The 20,408-nt window shown below is 55.9% G+C and overlaps 2 protein-coding genes across 2 annotated transcripts; both read right to left on the reverse strand.

Annotated features, from left to right (window-relative positions):
• Window positions 1-442: 442 nt before the first annotated feature.
• SLC25A10 (solute carrier family 25 member 10) lies at window positions 443-8,046 on the reverse strand. Its single transcript, XM_007185862.3, has 11 exons — window positions 7,794-8,046; window positions 5,636-5,755; window positions 4,954-5,068; window positions 4,826-4,874; window positions 4,529-4,570; window positions 3,613-3,656; window positions 3,394-3,464; window positions 3,019-3,111; window positions 2,635-2,712; window positions 1,667-1,723; window positions 443-1,571 (listed from the first exon to the last, which is right to left on the reverse strand). Exons 1-11 carry the CDS (start codon window positions 7,884-7,886, stop codon window positions 1,470-1,472), a joined length of 864 nt encoding a protein of 287 aa, XP_007185924.2. The 5' UTR covers window positions 7,887-8,046; the 3' UTR covers window positions 443-1,469.
• A 3,345-nt stretch (window positions 8,047-11,391) lies between these two features.
• MRPL12 (mitochondrial ribosomal protein L12) lies at window positions 11,392-19,899 on the reverse strand. The gene is made up of 5 exons (XM_007185863.3): window positions 19,721-19,899; window positions 18,943-19,129; window positions 18,686-18,769; window positions 11,880-12,014; window positions 11,392-11,782 (listed from the first exon to the last, which is right to left on the reverse strand). Exons 1-5 carry the CDS (start codon window positions 19,792-19,794, stop codon window positions 11,666-11,668), a joined length of 597 nt encoding a protein of 198 aa, XP_007185925.2. The 5' UTR covers window positions 19,795-19,899; the 3' UTR covers window positions 11,392-11,665.
• Between the last annotated feature and the right edge of the window lie 509 nt (window positions 19,900-20,408).

Consider the following 20,408-nt stretch of genomic DNA (forward strand, 5'->3'; position numbering starts at 1 on the left):
CTGAGGGTCTGCAGCCCACAGAACCAGGGTCTCCCAGGCCCATCTGGGTTTGCTGGACAATAGGCCAGTGTCCAAAAGCCCAGGGCTCTGACTCAAGGGGGCACCTCTAGGGAGACCAGCCAGTCCTACTGGGAACTCTCATCCCCAGGGGGCTTGTAGCACCAGGTGCTTGCTGGGAAGGGGCAGCCCTGTGGGATCCACAGTGACCTGGATCTAGGACCTCAACGCTGACCACCCCTAAATGTGCAGGCCCTGCTTTCCCCCCAGCCGTCTGTCCACAGGCGATCCAAGTGTATCCAGGCAGGGCTGCAGCTTCTCCCCTGCTCTGGGCCCTACTCCTCCGTAAACCCAAGAGCCCTCCTTGGAAGGTGCAGAGGATGGTCTTGTAGCCCGCGACAGCGAGGCAGACTAGTTAGTGGCCTGGACACAGAAACCAGACCCAGCACTTCACCGTCCTTTATTAACACCCCTGTGGGGCGACGTGGAAGCGCTGGCCACTTGCTGGGGGGCGGGGGGTGTGGCACAGTGGCCAGGTGACTGGGGGAGGCAGACAGATGCAGCTCCCAGCCCATCTGCAGGCTGCTGTGGCAGCGGAACCTGGGCGGTGGCGTTTTGGCTGACCAGCTGCTGGGGACCTTGCAAGTGACCGCTGTGTAGACAGGAGCCCCTGTGGACATGCCACTCCTGCCCAGGGAGCCAGGAGGGGACACTGCACGCTCCATGAAGACAGCAGCCGCCTGCTGGCACTGAGAGGTTTTGGTGAAACTGATTGTTAAAGCAACTGGGGATGGGCTGCACCGGGGGAGCAGGGGTGTGGGGCACCTGCGGGTCACACCCAGACCCTCCCTCCTGGGTACTCATTCTGCCCTGGCCTGGCAGCTGTGGGTGCGCAGCTAACTTTGAGAACATCATAAAAGCTATGGTCCCTCTCCTGGGATGAAAGTGCAGGTGCACATGTCATTCGGTGAGTGATGCTGGGGGTCCACACCCCCACTCTATCACCCAGGTCCTCAGTGGAAGCTGCTGGAAGACAGTGCTGGGGGCCCTGGGCTTAGTGAAAGGAAGAGACTTCAGGGGCTGGAGACCCCAGACCCCAGAAAGCCTGGACAGCCTGCCCCTCCCAACTCCAGGGTTAACTGCCTACTTGGGAAGAGAGAAAACTGAACCTGGGGCCTAGGCACCTCCCTCTGAGGGAGTCACTGGCGTGCAGAGGAGGCCGCTGGACATCAGGTGGGGAGAGCCTGGGGTGGGCAGCAGGGGGTGGAGGTGTGGGCAGCAGCTCAGGAGGGGACGACGGTCACTGGGCTGGCCAGGCAGGCTGGGGCGGGGGTCCTGAGCCAGGGAGGAGGGGGCCGGAGCACGGCGGGCAGGTGCTGGGCTCAGGGCAGCGCTCAGCTGCTGACCCTCCAGGACTCTGGAAAAAACTGAGGCAGGGGGCTGGGCATGACCCAGCTGCTCCCACGGCCACATCAGGACGGCACTTTGATGCCAAAGTGTTTGCGAAGCTGCTCCAGAAACACAAACGTGAGCACGGTGTGGGGCATGAGGCGGATGCCGGCAGGCACGAGGCCCTGAGGGAGAGAGGAGGGGGGACGTGAAGACAGCCCTGGAGGGAACCCCCCCTGCCCTGCCCTGCCCCCCTGCCCCAGCCACGCCCCTGCTTAACCTTGTAAAAGGCCAGCGGCCCAAGCTTCGCTGTCTCCATGGCACAGTGCAGAACACCCTGCAAAAAATGCAAGATAATGCAATAAGATGGAAAGCTGCTTCTCGAAAGGCACGAACGCCCACCCCCACCCCCGCACCTGATGGCGGGCATGAGTGTGCAAAACAGCCTGGAAGTTCAAAGGTAAACATGGGAGGTGGGGTCGGCAGGCACAAAGGTCAAGGGCTGCCCTGCCCACTAACCAGACAAAACTAGAATCTGAAAGCACACCCAGGGCCAGGCTGACCTGCCAGGCACCTACAGTGCTTGAGCGGCTGCCATAAAGACACAGAAGACACCGTGAGTGATGGAGGGAGCCTCGGACAGGTGCTAGGCCCCAGGCGCTGGACCTGCCGACCTGCACCGTGCTGAGTTTCACTGACTGCAGTGACCCAACTGCCTCTGTTAACGTGTCAAAGAATCTGATTTAAAAACACACACGGGTGGCTTCCCTGGTGGCAGAGTGGTTAAGAATCCACCTGCCAATGTAGGGAAGACGGGTTCGAGCCCTGGTCTGGGAAGATCCCACATGCCGCGGAGCAACTAAGTCCGTGCGCCACAACTACTGAGCCTGTGCTCTAGAGCCCACGTGCCACAACTACTGAAGCCCGCACGCCTAGAGCCCATGCTCTGCAACAAGAGAAGCCACGGCAATGAGAAGCCCGTGCACCGGAACGAAGAGTAGCCCCCGCTCGCCACAACTAGAGAAAGCCCGCGCTCAGCAACGAAGACCCAACGCAGCCAAAGATAAATAAATAAATAAATAAATTTATTTTAAAAAACCAAAAACACACACAGGGCCCAGGCTGCTGCAGGCCTGACGGCGACTGGGAGGGATGCAGGCGTGGGTGGAGGAGCAGAGCCTCGTCCACACCCTGGCACAGGGACACAGGCTCACCCAGCAGCAGCAGCAGGGCGGGGCCCCCACTCACCTGATACTCGCCCTTGGCGTTCATCAGCCGGGTCTTCAGCACGTCCAGGGGCTGGCACAGGAATGTGGCGCATCCACCCTGGAAGGCAGGTCGTCACCAATGGGTCTGCCAGGCAGGGCGGGTGGGCACCCCTCACCCGCCTCACCACAGGCCTATCCTGGACCCCCAGGAGTTGTCCCCAGGGCCATGGGGGACAACAGGAACAGTCTCGGCCTGGGCTCTGGGGGAATCCATGGACTCCTCCCCAGGACCCTGACGCCTACTAATGCAGCCTGAGAGGGGCAGCCACCAGACTTGCCAAAGCCTCCTGCCGTTCTGAGCCCTTGCTCATCCCAGGCGCCCTCAGCTCCCAAGGCTGGTCAGGGCCCCACCTCCGCCACTCACCGCAATGAAGCTGGCGATAAAGTGAGTGAAGATGCTGTCGGACAAGTACCCTGTGCTGAGAACCAGCTGCTTGGCTTGGTCATAGCAGGACAGCTGTCGGGGGAGCATGGATGGTCAGGGCCCAAGGGACAGCCCACAGCTCGGGGGAAGACAGATGGGGCCCACAGTGACACCAGCTGGACTGACCAAGTACGTGCTCTGTGGGTCACCTACCGTCACCACACCTGGGTGGACAGATGAGGCCCAGACCGGCCTGAGCCCACTTCCCTGGCCCCATGTGTGTTCGTGCCCACTGCCTTCCTATGGGACCTCTCAGAGGGCTGAGGCCAGGCCCCCCAGATGCTGCCCGAGTCCCACCCCAAGCGGAAGCCCTACCTGGCCCACGGTGACCAACATCCCTCGACTGGACGCCATAGTTGCGCCCGAGAACAGCTTCTTCAGACCCTCTGTCGGGGAAAGGGAAGAGGTTGGGTGCCCGGCCCAAACCCCTCCGGCCTCCCCCCAAGTCCTTAACAGCGCTCTCCCTAGGCCCGCTCCTGGGTCCCAGTTGGAGGCTGCCCCAGCCCCCACCGTGCAAAGGACCTCCCCTCTCACCTTCTCGGGCCACACGGTACAGGCCATCCAGGGCGTGGGCGTAGCTGCCGGGGGACAGAGAGTGGGCCCATGTGAAGCTCTCCCTGACCACTGGCTCCCTTGGGAAGGTCCTCCCCATCACAGGCCACACCCCCATCACAGGCCAGGAGGAACTCAAAGTGCCATAGGGGCCAGAGAACAATGGCCTTTTCTGACAGCTCAGAGCAGTCTCCCTGCTCAGTGGACCTCAGGGCCTGAAGATCCCGAGTTCCACAGGAAAACACCCTCTCTGGGGGGGGCTGCCAGCTCTGAAGCTAGTCCTGTCTGCAGGCCGTTACCAAGGGCAGGAGGATGGGACGCCCTGCCGGGCCCCCTTCCCAACCCCGTCACTTGGTCCACCTTCCCCACAGCCTATGCTCTGGCCAGTGAGTGGCCAATGGGATCACCTGGAGCCACACTTCTCCCTGAACTGGCTGATACCAACGCCCAGTGTTTGACTACAGCATCGGTCCATAAACAGGGCCTCAGAATCCCCCGTGTCTTAGGTTTCACGCAAAACGGTGTAAAACAACCACCCAGCTCCCAAACCCTTTTGAAGACCAAACTCACTTAAACTTCTAAACCACCCTTCATGCAAATGTGCACAGGTGCAAGAGGGAGTAGAGAGTGACCAACCCCTGCCCACCTCCCAGTCCAGCCCCCAACCCCGGGGTCCTCCTACAGGGGAAGAAGAACCCAGAGGTCCTGGAAGTCCCCTCAGGATTCCAGAACAGACGCTCACAATGTATGTTTCCAAAGGCCGTCAGCCGCCCGACCTGCTCCACGTGACCCCACAGGAGCGGTGCCCTGCTGGAGTCCCCACCGGGTCCCGGCAGAGCTGCTCAGGGGTCTTCTCAGCCCCGTCCCCAAAACCCCCAGGGCACACCATGCTACTCACTTTCGGCGCTGATTCTGGGGCAGCTTCACGTCGTTCTGCATCCTGAAACAAGCAGAGGGTTCAGGGGGCGGCAGGGCCAGACGCCCCACAGACCCCAGCAGGCGGCAGGGGCTCCCTCTGGCAGTGAGCAGCCGGCCCCGCCCAGGGCTGCCCCGCCACAGGCTCAGCGCCATCCCCCAGCGTCCCAGACCCTGAGGTCTGAGTGGCTTGTTCCAGGCAGAACACACTGAGACCCCAGCGAGTGAGGCCAGCCCCACCAGGGGACAGCAAGACCCCAGCCTCGGGGACCGCACTGACCTGACGTTGACCATGTCCGCGGGGGTCCCCACGAAGCCGCCGATACAACCTGTCACAACAGCCAACATGTGACCATTGGCAAGGCCCCCCGCCCCACCTGCCCCGCCGCTGCCCACCCGGCTGCTCACCACTGATGGAGCCCAGCAGGACCTTCTTGTAGAAGGGCAGGGGGCCCTCGCTGCCCTTGGTTACGTGGTCCCGCACCGTCTCGTAGATGGCAAACCGAGTCAGGGAGTAGGTCATCTGGGGAGAAGGGGCCCAGCTCAGAGGGTGCGGGTGGAGGGACGGCGCTGGGCACCCCCCACACCCCTGGCCCTCCAGGGCATGGTCATCACCACGTGGACCACAGGGACACCCAGGGACCTCTCGGCCAGCAAGCAGCTGAGCCAATTCGCGAACCCGGGGCTGGCTGAGTCCAGGCCCCGCACCCTCTTCTTCTCCCGCCTCGCCCCTGCCAGCATCAGTATCCCCATCTGTAGGCGGCGGTCTCGGGCCGGCTGTGAGAGCATGGCCAACCCTGTGCAAGGCAGAAGCACATCTCACACTGCCACGCCCTGCACCCACCCGGGGGCTGCTGGCTCCCCAGGCCTTGCGGTTCCTTCCTCATAAGCAGCCTTGAAAAGGAGAAAGTAGCTTCCATGCCCACAGGGCATCCACGGTGGGCAAGAGGCGCGACTGGCCTGGGGGAGGCCAGCGACCCCTCTGCCTCCTTGGGCTGAGTGTGGGCTCTGGAATCAAGACCTAAGGGACCCCTGGCCGAGAGTCCCACCCACCCACTACCCCGGGAGGTGGGGAGCCCCCCCGAGGTACCTGTCTGCAGAGGGAGGCGCTCAGCCCATTGTAGAGCGCCAGGATGCCGTCGGAGCGCACCACCTGCAGCGCCATACCCGTCATGCGCAGCTTCACCTCCTGCTGCGTCTGCAGATGCACCTGTGGGGAAGCGGGTCGCACCTGCTCAGAGCCGTGGCCCATCTGGAGCCCACCAGGGCCAGCTCTGCTCTAAGCCCTTTTCCACAATCTTCCACCTTTACATGCTGAGCCTGTGGGCCAAGTGCTACCAGCACCCGCATTTAAGAGACAGGAAACTGAAGCCTCCTAAGGGCACCAGCCGGGGAGTGGAGCCGGAACTCAGTGTCCACGTCTGGCGCCAACCTCTTTTTCACACCATCATCTCACAAGAGAAAATACCAGCCAACATGTGAGCCCAATTCCACCTGCCATGGGGTGGAGTCGTCAGCTCCACCCTTTAGATGAAGACACTGGGCAACTCCAGGGGCCCACTTTGTAGCCTCGCCTGCCTCTCGAGAGAGACAGAGTTAGGGGCCTCAGAGTTGACCTGAAGAAACATGGGAGACTTGGAAGAGGTGGGTGAGAATCCAGAGGGTGCACAGGGGGAAGGGCGCCTCGGAGTCCATCCCTGCAGCACACTCTCCAGCCAAGTCAGGTCCTGGCTGGACCCGCTGAGGCAAGTTACTGATTCTTCTGCCTCAGTTTCTCTCAGTGTGCTGTGAGCCGGGAACAGAGGGCCCTGGGCCTGGGGGCAGGGTGGCCACACAGCAGCCTCCGTGAAGGCGAGAAGCCACTGTGAGGGTTCAGCCAAGACGTGGGGCAAACGGAGAGATCAAGGAGCTTTAAGATACTTTTTCCAAAGACGATGCCGAGAAGTAAAAACCCTGGCAGGGCCTCCCCTGCCGGAGGCCTCCATGGCTGCCGGCACTGCCCGCTTCACCCCATCACAGGACCGTGTGCTCCCTGGGCCAGAGGGCAGCCACATTCCTGTGTCTGCTGGCCTCCCAGACTCCCACCCCCGCCCCAAGCGCTCTGCAGCAAAACAGCACCTGGGTGGAAGGGAGGGGGCAAGGGGCAGTGATGCCCCAAGGAGCCTTGGACAAGTGACTCTAGGCTGGCCCAGGGCCAGGGAGGGCTCCAAGAGCCCCTGGAGGCTGTGTCCACATCCAGGCAGAGACAGTGAGCTTGATCCTCCCGAGCCGGCGATGGGGGAGGGAGGAGGGCAAAGGGACCTGTACGGGCATCCAGAAAGTAAAACAAAACAGGCATGAGAAGGGGTTCCTCTCTCCACAAACCAAAAAGCACCTTCCTACCTGGCCCTGCTCTGCCAGGCCACGTCATGGGCCCTGGGGGCTACCAGGAGCCATGCAGGCCTCTCCCAGGTCTCTGAAATGCCAGAGGGGCTACCAGCTTCAGCCCCACCCTCAACATCTGCTAATCCTGCCTTTCCTGGTGGCCAGGCTTGAGGGATGGCTGGGTCAGCCCAGGACACAGGTGCCAATCCCTCCCAGGGGGCCAATGTGGGGTGCAGGCTGCTCTGGGTGGGGATAAGGAAGGGAAGGGGTGGCCAGGAGGCTCTGCCCTTGCCAACAGGCCCCACAAGACCACAGCCCAGGTTCCCTGGCCCAGGGCCCACTGGCCAAAATATGCTTTGTGCCTCTGGCCCTTCTTTGTTGTTTGTGGTGACAAAAGGGCAGGAAATTGGCCTGCCTCAGGGACAAGGGAATCTCTGTCTTGTTCTGACCCATAAGGATTTTTTCAAAACAACGTAGAAACAGTGTGATTGCTTCTCGCTGAGAGAAACAATCACCTTCACTGGGCAGCACCTGCATGCAGCCTTGGGATCATGGCTTCCAGGTGCCCACCTCCCAGGAAGAAGCAGCCCAAAGCAGGGTTGCCGGCCACATCCTTCCTCCGTCTCTCTGTGTGTGTGCTTGGCACCCAGTAGGCAGAGGGAGCGCGTGGTCCTGCCGGGGTGCCTCCAGCTGCGCTCAGAGAACCACTCCCTCAACATGTCAGCCGGGAGAACGAGTGTCCTCAAAAGTGCGGGGGAAAGTGCCTCAGAGAGGCCAAGGGACCAGTCCAAGGTCACACAGGTAGCAGAGTGGGGAGCGAGGGGCACCTCCGCCGGCCGCTCCACGCAGAGCTTCTCGGCGGGCCCTCCCAGCACCGCACTCACCTTGACCAGGTCCAGCGGGTGCGTGCAGCAGGCGGCCCCGCACGACGCCAGCCCACCGAAGTACCAGCGCGACACGCGCGCCTCGGCCGCCATGGCCCGGATGCCGCCGCCACCGCCGTCGAGGAGCGCAGGTGTCCGGCCCCGACACGGCCCTTGAAGCCCGGACACAGGCCCCGCCCCAGTCCCGCCCCAGCCGCGACCCGGCCCGACCCGGCCCGGTCCGCGCCGCCGTCCGTTCAAAGGGCCGCCGGCCACCCGCGCCCCGCACAGCCAATGCGCCCGCGCGGCCCGGGGGAGGGGCATGAGGGGCGTGGCCTGTAAGACCCCGCCCCGAGCCCGGGGGCGGGTCCCGCGCCTTAAAGCGGCCGCGGCCCGGCAGGTCAACCTAGTGGGCCCCACCGAGCCGCTTAGGGGACCCCCACTGGTGCGGGCCGCGCGAACCGCAGGGAGCTAGCGGGTGAACCTCCCTCACTCCCCCCAGGGACCTGCGTCCTCCCCCATCCTGCGCCGGCCAGCCCGCGGGGCCGCCCTGGAGCCTAGGGCACGTCTGCTAGGGTCACGGCCCGAGTGGCCTGGGCGCTCTGCCAGCCCCCACCCCTCCTAGAGGCCTGCTTCCCGCAAGTGCCCGCCCCCTGCCGCGGCCCTGGACTTGCACCCAGTGTCCCACCCCGCGGCGCAGCCTCCAGGACGCGTAGAGCTGCCTAGAGGTTGCGGCAAACCTCCTTAGGACCAACCTGCGGATTACAGGAAAACTAGGGACAAAGGCAATTCGGAGAGACTAGCCGCCCCGCCTACCCACCCCTCCCAGAACGCCCAGCCGAGTCCAGCCTTAGGCCTGCTCTGACCACACGGCCCCAGGCAGCTACCCTGAGGCGGCTCAGGAGAGGGGTTCTGGGCATGGGGGCTCAGGCTCCTGGGAGGCGGCAATCAGCAAACTGCCTGCTCCGGCCTGGCCCCAGCAGGAGATGCACACCTCCCAGCAAACCGGAAGTGCAGGTGTGCAGCTAGCCCAAAGGCGCACCTGTCAGGCAGAGAAATCTGAGTCCCCAGGGCCGCTTTTGGGTGGGGCCACATGGATCTCGGGGGAGGTAGCGCCAGAGACCCCTGCACTAGTAAGGACCTATGTCCTGCTGTCCTAGCTTGGCCACTGCAGCCCCCACCCCAAGGGAGAAGGGTGACGGGCATCGGGGAAACAACTCCTGGCCCCCTGGGCCCACCGAGCACCCTGAATAACAAGTCCAGCCTGGTCTCTGAGCACCCAGGGATTCTCTGTGAGAGGCATTAGGTGCCTGAGCAAACCCTGCTGTCTATTTGCTTAAAGCAGCCACCTGGAGACTAAGGAAACTGTGTCTTCCAGAACCCCAGGAGGCCTCTGACCCCTGTCATCAGTTGGGAACATGAACAGCTGGCTCCAGGAGATTTCCAGCCCAGAAATGCCAAGGAGCCCGGGGTGGGGCAAGGGATAGTGCTATGCTGAAAGGGCAGTTGGAAATGTGGGAGGAATCCTGGAAAACGGGAAGTGCCCCAAGACTGGAGCACCCTTTTTAGAAAAAGGTGGATTGTGCAAACTATAGGTCAAGGAACTCAAAAAGATCCCAGTCTAATTTTCAAATGGATCCTAAAGACTTGTGCAGAAGTCTGAGAGAGTGATGGGGAGGTCAGGCAAGGGCTTAAGGACAGGGCTGCCAGGCCAGGCCTCTTTGGGATCTGGTGTCTGTGCTGCGGCATTTACACATTTCCTCTTGGTGCCTGGGCAGGGAGGATGGAGCTACGTGGGTGGCCTGGCAGACGCCAGGGTCCCTGGAATTGGCGGGGAGGGGGGTGGGGGTGTCTATGGGGGTGAGAAGCACGTGAGTCAGCTCTGGATCTCCCACTGCTGTGTCCTCTGTGACCATTTCATGAGCCTGGACGAAGGCCAAATCCTACCAGGCGCCAATGGAATCTTGTAAGGTCTTGCATGGGTGTCAGCAGGGCAACTCAGGATACCCAGCAGACCCACCTCCCAACGCCAAGCCTAAGGGCCAAGTGGGCTCCAGGGACCCAGGGCGATCCCCAGTGGGACACTCCACCTATTTCCAGGTCTGAGACACTTTAGGGCCACCAACAGGCTGGAGCAGATCAGGGGGAGGTGGAAGGGCCAGGGCCCCCAACAGGAGGCCTGGGCCAGGGAGCTGCCTGGGAAGGGAAGGCCCGGGATCTTCACAGAGCCTTCAGGTAGGACTTCGAGGTCAGGTGGGAGCACCATGGCAGCATCCCATCTGTTGTATGCAAGGCAGGAGGAGTCGGGCCTGATGGTCCCAGAAGTGCAGTCACCCCCAGCATGGAACAGAGGGCCCCATCCTTGGGGGGGGGGGTGAGGGGAGCCCCAGTCGTCACACCAGCTGCCCTGGAAAGATGGAGGAGCTCAGAGCACAAGCGGCCTTTCCAGGTCACTGGCGGGGGTGGGGGAGGCCCCGTGACCACGCACGTCTGGGCTGGGGGGTGTCCCTGAGCCCGGAACCACTCCCTGCCCCTAGGAAAAGGCAGCAGGATCAGCAGGCCACACCCAGCCCCAGGTGACCAACAGTCCCCTCTGCTAAGCAAAGGCACACCCAGAGATCTGCTGCTGGTGAATCAGTAACCTCATGGGCCACAGGCTTGGCCAGTGGGGCTCTCTGGTCAGAGGGCTGCCTACCCTGTCCTCGGACCCTTCCTACAATGAGGGCCAGCAGGGGGCACGTCCTCAGGGAGGACACCTAGGTGGCGTGGGGGATGCTGGGCACACCCACCTGGGAGCCTGGCAGCTCCCAGGCCTGTCCAGAGCCGTCCCACCCAGAGGGTGGCATTCCCAGACCTAGTGTCCCCTTCTGGTCCCTCAGAGCCAAGGGAGGGGGCTCCAGGTGGGACCTGGAGACCCAGGCCAGAAGGGGTGGGCCCCCGTGGGTCACAGGAACTATGTGCCTTCCCAGAGTGGACACTCAAAAAGCCCTGCAGCCACCCGCCCTCCCGCTCTGCCCAAAGCCCCAGGGGCCTCCTGCCATGGGCCAGTGAGGAAGGAATCTACCGCCCCCTCCCGGGTCCTGCTGAGATGGAGCTTCCCCAAAAGAAGGAAGACAAGGGTCCTTGGAGCAAGAGGGCACTAGGCAGGGCCTGCAAGCTCGGGCGGCCACTGCCATCTGTAAACGCCACTCTGGCACCAGGCCACCTCTCTCACCTCACCCCTGGCTCCATGACACAGCTCCCTGAGCCCCCTCTAAGGGAGCAGCTGACACCCCCAACTGCTGCAGGTTGCAAAACACATCCTCCTGCCTGCTGGGCAGCCTCTCACAGGGCTGCTATGCCCACTTACGGTACACACCTCACTCCCACCTGCCCAGGCCAGGGTCTGCATGTGCTGTTGAAGACCGCCAAAGTTTAAGGGCAAGGAGTTCCACAGGCGCCCCACACCAGCTCCTAGGTGAAGATCTGGTACCAGCCACGCAGCAGCTGCTGCCCCTGCAAGCAGGACAGGCAATGCCCAGAGCCCCCTGTGCTGCCTCTGGGCTGCTGTCTGCAGTGGGATCTCAGAGGACAGCCCCCTGCATATAGTGCCCACCTGACAAACAACTCCACACACAGGGCCTGGACAATGCATTTTTCCCAGCAGCCACAGCGGGGCATGTACACTTCTGGTAGTTTCTAGAGTCCTCCCTGGGGCTGCACGGGCAGTGGCTGGCCCTCCCTCCCCATCGCAGCAGGTCCATCCACATCTGTCCCAGAACGGAGTTGGCCATGTGGTGCGGGTGCCCAGTTCTGCTCCGAGGCCACTCTGTCCGCTGAGCCTGGGTGCTTCGCGAGGAGCAGGTAGAGCCCCACTCGGGGCCTGGGACCCCTGTCCACAGTCCTCTGGGCGGCTACTCCAGAACCACGGTGCCGCCCACTGCCTCTAGGGCTGCCTTGATCTTCTCGGCCTCGGCCTTGGCCACGTTGGCTTTGATTTCCTGAGGCAGGGATTCCACCAGCTTCTTTGCCTGCCAGAGAGCAAAGTCAGAACCTGGCCTGGGCCTGGGCAGGCCTGAGAGCTGTCAGTGACGGCGGAAGAGGGCTGTGCATTGCACGGAGCCTCACCTGGACGAGGTTGATGCCCTGGACGAAGTTCTTGATTTCCTTGATCAGCTTCACCTTGTCCACGGGTTTTGCCTCTGTCAGGCGGACAGTGAAATGCGTCCGTTCTTTTTGTTTGGGGATGTCTTCTTCTGCTGCCTGGGGGAGGGAGGGAGGGAGAAAGCGGGTGGCAAGATGAGAAAGGACGGAGTGAAGCAAGCAGATTCACTCCCGGGCCACCCTGTTCTGTAACCCCAAAGGCAAGGCCCAGGCCGGCTGCCCAGAAAAGCCTACGATTCCAGTGGGAGGCCGCAGCAGGCCAGGGAGACCCAGGCTGCCCAACTGGGTGCTCTTCCTCCCTCATCCACTCCGCTCCATCTCTCCAGAGGCTGTTCGAAAACTGCCTTCTGTCCCTACCACCCAGCTCTCTAGTTTCCTTATCCTTTAAAAATTGTAACTTACGGGCTTCCCTGGTGGCGCAGTGGTTGAGAATCTGCCTGCTAATGCAGGGGACACAGGTTCGAGCCCTGGTCTGGGAAGATCCCACATGCCGCAGAGCAACTAGGCCCGTGAGCCACAATTACTGAGCCTGTGCGTCTGGAGCCTGTGCTCCGCAACAAGAGAGGCCACGATAGTGAGAGGCCCGCGCACCGCGATGAAGAGTGGCCCCCACTTGCCGCAACTAGAGAAAGCCCTCGCACAGAAACAAAGACCCAACGCAGCCAATAATAAATAAATAAATAAAATTAAAAAAAAAAAATTGTAACATACGAGACAAGGAAGAGTGACACCAAAAGTGCTCTGCACATAAAATAACGCTACAGAAAAGCAGTGCTGGTGCAGTGGTCAGCCAAGCCCAAGGTTACATACTGATGACAAATGTACAGCCAGCTTCAGCTCCACCAAGTGACCAACAATGGGACGACTGGGCGTGACAGAGCTCCTACTGTCACGAGTGAAGACTGCAGCGCCCCTAGAGCAGGGACCACATGACCCAACAGCCTGGGGCAGTCCTGGTTTGGGTCTGCTGCCTAATTATTAACAGCACCCCTTTATTCTTAAAAGCGCTCCAGTTTAGACAAGTTACACAGTAATTCTCTCTCCTTGCTCCAAATGTTCAGACTGTAAAGCCACCTTCCAGTTCATGGTGGGGGGAGGACCATGGACGACGCTGGTGGAACCATCAGACACATCTGGGACATGGGATGCTCCACAGGACCCCTGACCTGGTTTCCTTAGTAGGTGATGGCTGGGGGGAGGGGGTTGAGGGCAGCGACCCAGATTTAAGAGGCTTGAGAAACCCAACAACCAAATGCAACACACAGACCTTGTTTGGATTTGAGTAAACCGACTGTTTTAAAGAAAGTCTAGAACTATGAGCAAAACTTGAAAGGGCTGGGATAGAAAACCCTGCTAATTGCATTTGTTGTGCAAAAAAGCTCACGGCAACGTAAGGAAACACCTGCGCTTTCAGCGATGGATGCTGGTCAGAATGGATGCTGCAGCACACGAGGCAAAACAGGTCCAAAATCTGCCTCAAGCTTCAAGAGGCAGGAGAAACAAATATGGCAAAACCTTTATGATTATTGAGGCTGGGAGATGGATATATGGGTAATTGTATTATTATTCCTCCTTTCGTATATAAGTTCGAGACTTGTAACAAAACAAGCAAAAAAACAAGCAAAAAAATAAGCAAAAGCTAAGAGAATTCAGCACCACCAAACCAGCTCTACAACAAATGCTAAAGGAACTTTTCTAAGTGGGAAACACAAGAGAAGAAAAGGACCTACAAAAACAAACCCAAAACAATTAAGAAAATGGTCATAGGAACATACATATCAATAAATACCTTAAACGTGAATGGATTAAATGCTCCAACCAAAAGACACAGGCTTGCTGAATGGATACAAAAACAAGACCCATATATATGCTGTCTACAAGAGACCCACTTTAGACCTAGGGACACATACAGACTGAAAGTGAGGGGATGGAAAAAGATATTCCATGCAAATGGAAATCAAAAGAAAGCTGGAGTAGCTATACTCATATCAGATAAAATAGACTTTAAAATAAAGAATGTTACAAGAGACAAGGAAGGACACTACATAATGATCAAGGGATCAATCCAAGAAGAAGATATAACAATTATATATATGCACCCAACATAGGAGCACCTCAATACATAAGGCAACTGCTAACAGCTATAAAAGAGGAAATTGACAGTAACACAATAATAGTGGGGGACTTTAACACCTCACTTACACTAATGGACAGATCATCCAAAATGAAAATAAATAAGGAGGGCTTCCCTGGTGGCGCAGTGGTTGAGAATCTGCCTGCTAATGCAGGGGACACGGGTTCGAGCCCTGGTCTGGGAAGATCCCACATGCCGCAGAGCAACCAGGCCCGTGAGCCATAATTACTGAGCCTGCGCGTCTGGAGCCTGTGCTCCGCAACAGGAGGGGCCGCGATGGTGAGAGGCCCGCGCACCGCGATGAAGAGTGGCCCCCACTTGCCGCAACTGGGGAAGGCCCTGGCACAGAAACGAGGACCCAACACAGCCATAAATAATAAAATAAAATAAATAATTAAAAAAAATAAATAAATAAGGAAACAGAAGCTTTAAATGACACAATAGACCAGATAGATTTAATTGATATTTATAGGACATTCCATCCAAAAACAGCAGACTACACGTTCTTCTCAAGTGCGCACGGAACATTCTCCAGGATAGATCACATCTTGGGTCACAAATCAAGCCTCAGTAAATTTAAGAAAATTGAAATCATATCAAGCATCTTTTCGGACCACAACGCTATGAGATTAGAAATGAATTACAGGGGAAAAAACGTAAAAAACACAAACACATGGAGGCTAAACAATACGTTACTAAATAATCAAGAGATCACTGAAGAAATAAAAAAATACATAGAGACAAACGACAATGAAACACGACGACCCAAAACCTATGGGATGCAGCAAAAGCAGTTCTAAGAGGGAAGTTTATAGCTATACAAGCCTACCTAAAGAAACAAGAAAAATCTCAAGTAAACAATCTAACCTTACACCTAAAGAAACTAGAGAAAGAAGAACAAACAAAACCCAAAGTTAGCAGAAGGAAAGAAATCATAAAGATCAGAGCGGAAAAAAATGAAATAGAAACAAAGAAAACAATAGCACAGATCAATAAAACTAAAAGCTGGTTCTTTGAGAAGATAAACAAAATTGATAAGCCATTAGCCAGACTCATCAAGAAAAAGAGGGAGAGGACTCAAATCAATAAAATCAGAAATGAAAAAGGAGAAGTTACAACAGACACTGCAGAAATACAAAGCATCCTAAGAGACTACTACAAGCAACTTTATGCCAATAAAATGGACAACCTGGAAGAAATGGACAAATTCTTAGAAAGGTATAACCTTCCAAGACTGAACCAGGAAGAAACAGAAAATATCAACAGACCAATCACAAGTAATGAAATTGAAACTGTGATTAAAAATCTTCCAACAAACAAAAGTCCAGGACCAGATGGCTTCACAGGTGAATTCTATCAAACATTTAGAGGAGAGCTAACACCTATCCTTCTCAAAATCTTCCAAAAAATTGCAGAGGAAGGAACACTCCCAAACTCATTCTATGAGGCCACCATCACCCTGATACCAAAACCAGACAAAGATACTACAAAAAAAGAAAATTACAGACCAATATCACTGATGAATATAGATGCAAAAATCCTCAACAAAATACTAGCAAACAGAATCCAACAACACATTAAAAGGATCATACACCACGATCAAGTGGGATTTATCCCAGGGATGCAAGGATTCTTCAATATACGCAAATCAATCAATGTGATACACCATATTAACAAATTGAAAAAGAAAAACCATATGATCATCTCAATAGATGCAGAAAAAGCTTTTGACAAAATTCAACACCCATTTATGATAAAAACTCTCCAGAAAGTGGGCATAGAGGGAACCTACCTCAACATAACAAAGGCCATATATGACAAACCCACAGCAAACATCATTCTCAACGGTGAAAAACTGAAAGCATTTCCTCTAAGATCAGGAACAAGACAAGGATGTCCACTCTCACCACTATTATTCAACATAGTTCTGGAAGTCCTAGCCACGGCAATCAGAGAAGAAAAGGAAATAAAAGGAATACAAATTGGAAAAGAAAAAGTAAAACAGTCACTGTTTGCGGATGACATGATACTATACATAGAGAATCCTAAAACCGCCACCAGAAAACTGCTAGAGCTAATTAATGAATATGGTAAAGTTGCAGGATACAAAATTAATGCACAGAAATCTCTTGCATTCCTATACACTAATGATACAAAATCTGAAAGAGAAATTATGGAAACACTCCCATTTACCATTGCAACAAAAAGAGTAAAATACCTAGGAATAAACCTGCCTAGGGAGACAAAAGACCTGTATGCAGAAAACTATAAGACACTGATGAAAGAAATTAAAGATGATACCAACAGATGGAGAGATATACCATGTCCTTGGATTGGAAGAATCAACATTGTAAAAATGACTATACTACCCAAAGCAATCTACAGATTCAGTGCAATCCCTATCAAATTACCAATGGCATTTTTTACGGAGCTAGAACAAATCATCTTAAAATTTGTATGGAGACACAAAAGACCCCGAATAGCCAAAGTGGTCTTGAGGGAAAAAAACGGAGCTGGAGGAATCAGACTCCCTGACTTCAGACTATACTACAAAGCTACAGTAATCAAGACAATATGGTACTGGCACAAAAACAGAAACATAGATCAATGGAACAAGATAGAAAGCTCAGAGATAAACCCACGCATCTATGGTCAACTAATCTATGACAAAGGAGGCAAAGATATACAATGGAGAAAAGACAGTCTCTTCAATAAGTGGTGCTGGGAAAACTGGACAGCTACATGTAAAAGAATGAAATTAGAATACTCCCTAACACCATACACAAAAATAAACTCAAAATGGATTAGAGACCTAAATGTAAGACTGGACACTATAAAACTCTTAGAGGAAAACATAGGAAGAACACTCTTTGACATAAACCACAGCAAGATCTTATTTGATCCACCTCCTAGAGTAATGGAAATAAAAACAAAAATAAACAAATGGGACCTAATGAAACTTCAAAGCTTTTGCACAGCAAAGGAAACCATAAACAAGACGAAAAGACAACCCTCAGAATGGGAGAAAATATTTGCAAACGAATCAACGGACAAAGGATTAATCTCCAAAATATATAAACAGCTCATTCAGCTCAGTATTAAAGAAACAAACACCCCAATCCAAAAATGGGCAGAAGACCTAAATAGACATTTCTCCAAAGAAGACATACAGATGGCCACGAAGCACATGAAAAGATGCTCAACATCACTAATTATTAGAGAAATGCAAATCAAAACTACAATGAGGTATCACCTCACACCAGTTAGAATGGGCATCATCAGAAAATCTACAAACAACAAATGCTGGAGAGGGTGTGGAGGAAAGGGAACCCTCTTGCACTGTTGGTGGGAATGTAAATTGATACAGCCACTACGGAGAACAATATGGAGGTTCCTTAAAAAACTAAAAATAGAATTACCATATGACCCAGCAATCCCACTACTAGGCATATACCCAGAGAAAACCGTAATTCAAAAAGACACATGCACCCGAATGTTCATTGCAGCACTATTTACAATAGCCAGGTCATGGAAGCAACCTAAATGCCCATCAACAGACGAAGGGATAAAGAAGTTGTGGTACATATATACAATGGAATATTACTCGGCCATAAAAAGGAACGAAATTGAGTCATTTGTTGAGACGTGGATGGATCTAGAGACTGTCATACAGAGTGAAGTAAGTCAGAAAGAGAAAAACAAATATCATATATTAACGCATGTATGTGGAACCTAGAAAAATGGTACAGATGAGCCAGTTTGCAGGGCAGAAGTTGAGACACAGATGTAGATAACAGGCATATGGACACCAAAGGGGGAAAACTGCAGTGGGGGGGGGGGGGGGATGGTGGTGTGCTGAATTGGGCAATTGGGATTGACATGTATACACTGATGTGTATAAAATTGATGACTAATAAGAACCTGCAGTATATAAAATAAGAAACAAACAAAACAACTAATACTAAACTTTCATTGGGTTATTTGTATGGAAATATGTTAATATAAATGTTTCAGACATTACATGACATTTAAAAAAAAAAAATTACAAAAAACCCAAACCAAACCATACCCAAAATTAGTTTGTGGACCCAAGTCTTCTGGTTTCCACAAAAAGCCCCAAACTTGCCCCAGCTATCCAGAGGATGGGGCTGCCCCTCACCTCCCCCACTCTCTGCTCCAGACCGACATGCTCCATGGCCCACGTGCCTGCCATCCCTCTGCCTCACTGTCGTCCTCAACTCCTCAAGTTTTCCCTCAGGGTCACCTCCTCATTGCAGCCTTCTTTGAAACTGTAACCCTCCCCGTCTCTTAAGTTTCTTCCTTTTTCTTTTCCCCATTCTGTTTGATACAATTTCTTTTTTTTTTCGTTTCCTCTCCTTTGGCTGTTCCCCTTCTACTAGGAACATGGTCTTCATGTGGGCAGGGACCTGCACATCCTTGGCAAGGAGGAGGTCCCAGGGAGGCTGCAGGGGCACCCACAGCCAGAAAGCGCACACAGACCCACAGGGTGTGTTTGGTTGACACAGGAGCCAGATTAGGGACGAGGAGAGAAACCTGGCTACGTGAGGTGAGGCAAGATGGCAGCTGAACACCAGAGAAACACCTCTTTGTGCATGGGACACCAGCCTGATCTCACCTCGGGGGCTGCTGCGGCAGGGGCAGCACCAGGCACCATGCCACCCATCGGCATGAACCCCACATCCTGGATCTTCAACGTTTTCTGCAGGAACAGAGAAAGGCAGTTTCAGGAGCTGGCCATCACACCCAGACACGCTCAGGGACATGCCTGGCAAGGTCCTTGCATTCATGGAGCACGCTTTGGACAATTTACCAAACTCCCAAATACCCCAGGAAAGGGCCCCAGACCTCCCTACCCGGCCTGAGCCATGATACCTTCAGGAGCTCGTTGAGGTCTGAGATCTCCAGCAGCGTGAGGCTGGCAATGTCCTGGACCAGCTGCTGGATCTTGGGGGGGTACTCCTTGGGGGTGTTATCCAAGGGGGCACCAGCAAGGGCTTCCCCCCCTCGATGGCTGCTGCATCTCATCAGGCGCACGGAGCAGACACGAGGTACCTGTTGCCTAACCCCCATTCAAACAGTCATCAGCCTGGCACAAGCAGGTGACACGGACCAGGCAGGTAGGTGCCATGAGCTCAGAAGATCTAGCTCCTTAGTCCTGACTCAGGTTCTCAGACTCCAGGGTCCACGTGGATAACAAAGGGATTTCCCAGCTACTTTATGTATTCAAAGGGCCTTAGAAACCCACATAACTGTATGCAGACACGCTACCCACGATGTTGTTTCCGGCTTGGATGAACTACACCAACCCACAAAGGTAAGGCAATTACTTGAATGCATTTTGCGGCACAAAGCCTTTCAGAACCTAGGGCCCCTGGCGGTAGAACGCCAGATCCACTCATGGAAGTCCTACCACGTCACTGTGCTACCGGGGAAACTGAGGCTCGGAAAAAATCAGGGACCGGTCCAAGGTCATCCAGGGCCACCCCGGAACTATCGGCGGCCCCCGCGGTTAGGGGATCGTCAGGAGGGGGCCCCGCGCCCACCACTCCCGTAGGGACCCACCGAGTCCGGGGTGGTCCCCCGCCCGCGGACGCCGCCCCGACCTGCACCCTCAGTGCCCGCCTGCCCGGCCCTCGGCGGCCTGCGGTACCTGGCGAGGCGGAGGGCGGCGGCTCGAATCCTAAGACACGGCCCCCATAGGAGGCTTGCGGCCGCCGGCAGCATCGCTCCGTAAGCGAGAAGGTCACACGCGGCTCCCACTAGGAGGGACGCTCTAGCTGCCCGGACCGCCGAGCATACGCGCTGGGGGAGGACGCTCTAGCCGCCAGGGCCGTCGAGCATACGCTGTGGGGAGGGCGCTCTAGCCGCCAGGACCGCCGAGCATACGAGCTGGGTGTTGGGGAGGACGCTCTAGCCGTCCGGGCCATTGGGCTTAGGACCTGGGGGATGACGCTCTAGCCGCCCGGGCCATCGGGCATAGGAGCTTGGGGAGGACGCTCTAGCCGCCCGGGCCATCGGGCACAGGAGCTGGGGAGGACGCCCTAGCCGCCAGGGGCGCGGAGCAAACGAGCTGGAGGAGGACGCTCTCACCTCGACTTGCCTCCTCTCGCTCCCAGATTACCCCGAAGGCGGCGTACGGGACAGGCGCAGAGCCTCGTTGGCGGCGGCCGGACAGCGGCTGGCTTGGGCTCTCCGCCCCGCGGGGCGAATGAAGCCCAGAGAAGACTGAGCCCCGGCGTGGGGTCCGTCCGAGTCGGGGAGGCGGGCTGGACCCCCCGGGCAGTCCCACTAGGGACGACCGGCCGGGACCGAGCCCTATTGGACAGCGCAGTGATGCC

The sequence above is a fragment of the Balaenoptera acutorostrata genome, chromosome 20 (genome assembly GCF_949987535.1).
Source record: "Balaenoptera acutorostrata chromosome 20, mBalAcu1.1, whole genome shotgun sequence".
Classification (NCBI taxonomy): domain Eukaryota; kingdom Metazoa; phylum Chordata; class Mammalia; order Artiodactyla; family Balaenopteridae; genus Balaenoptera; species Balaenoptera acutorostrata.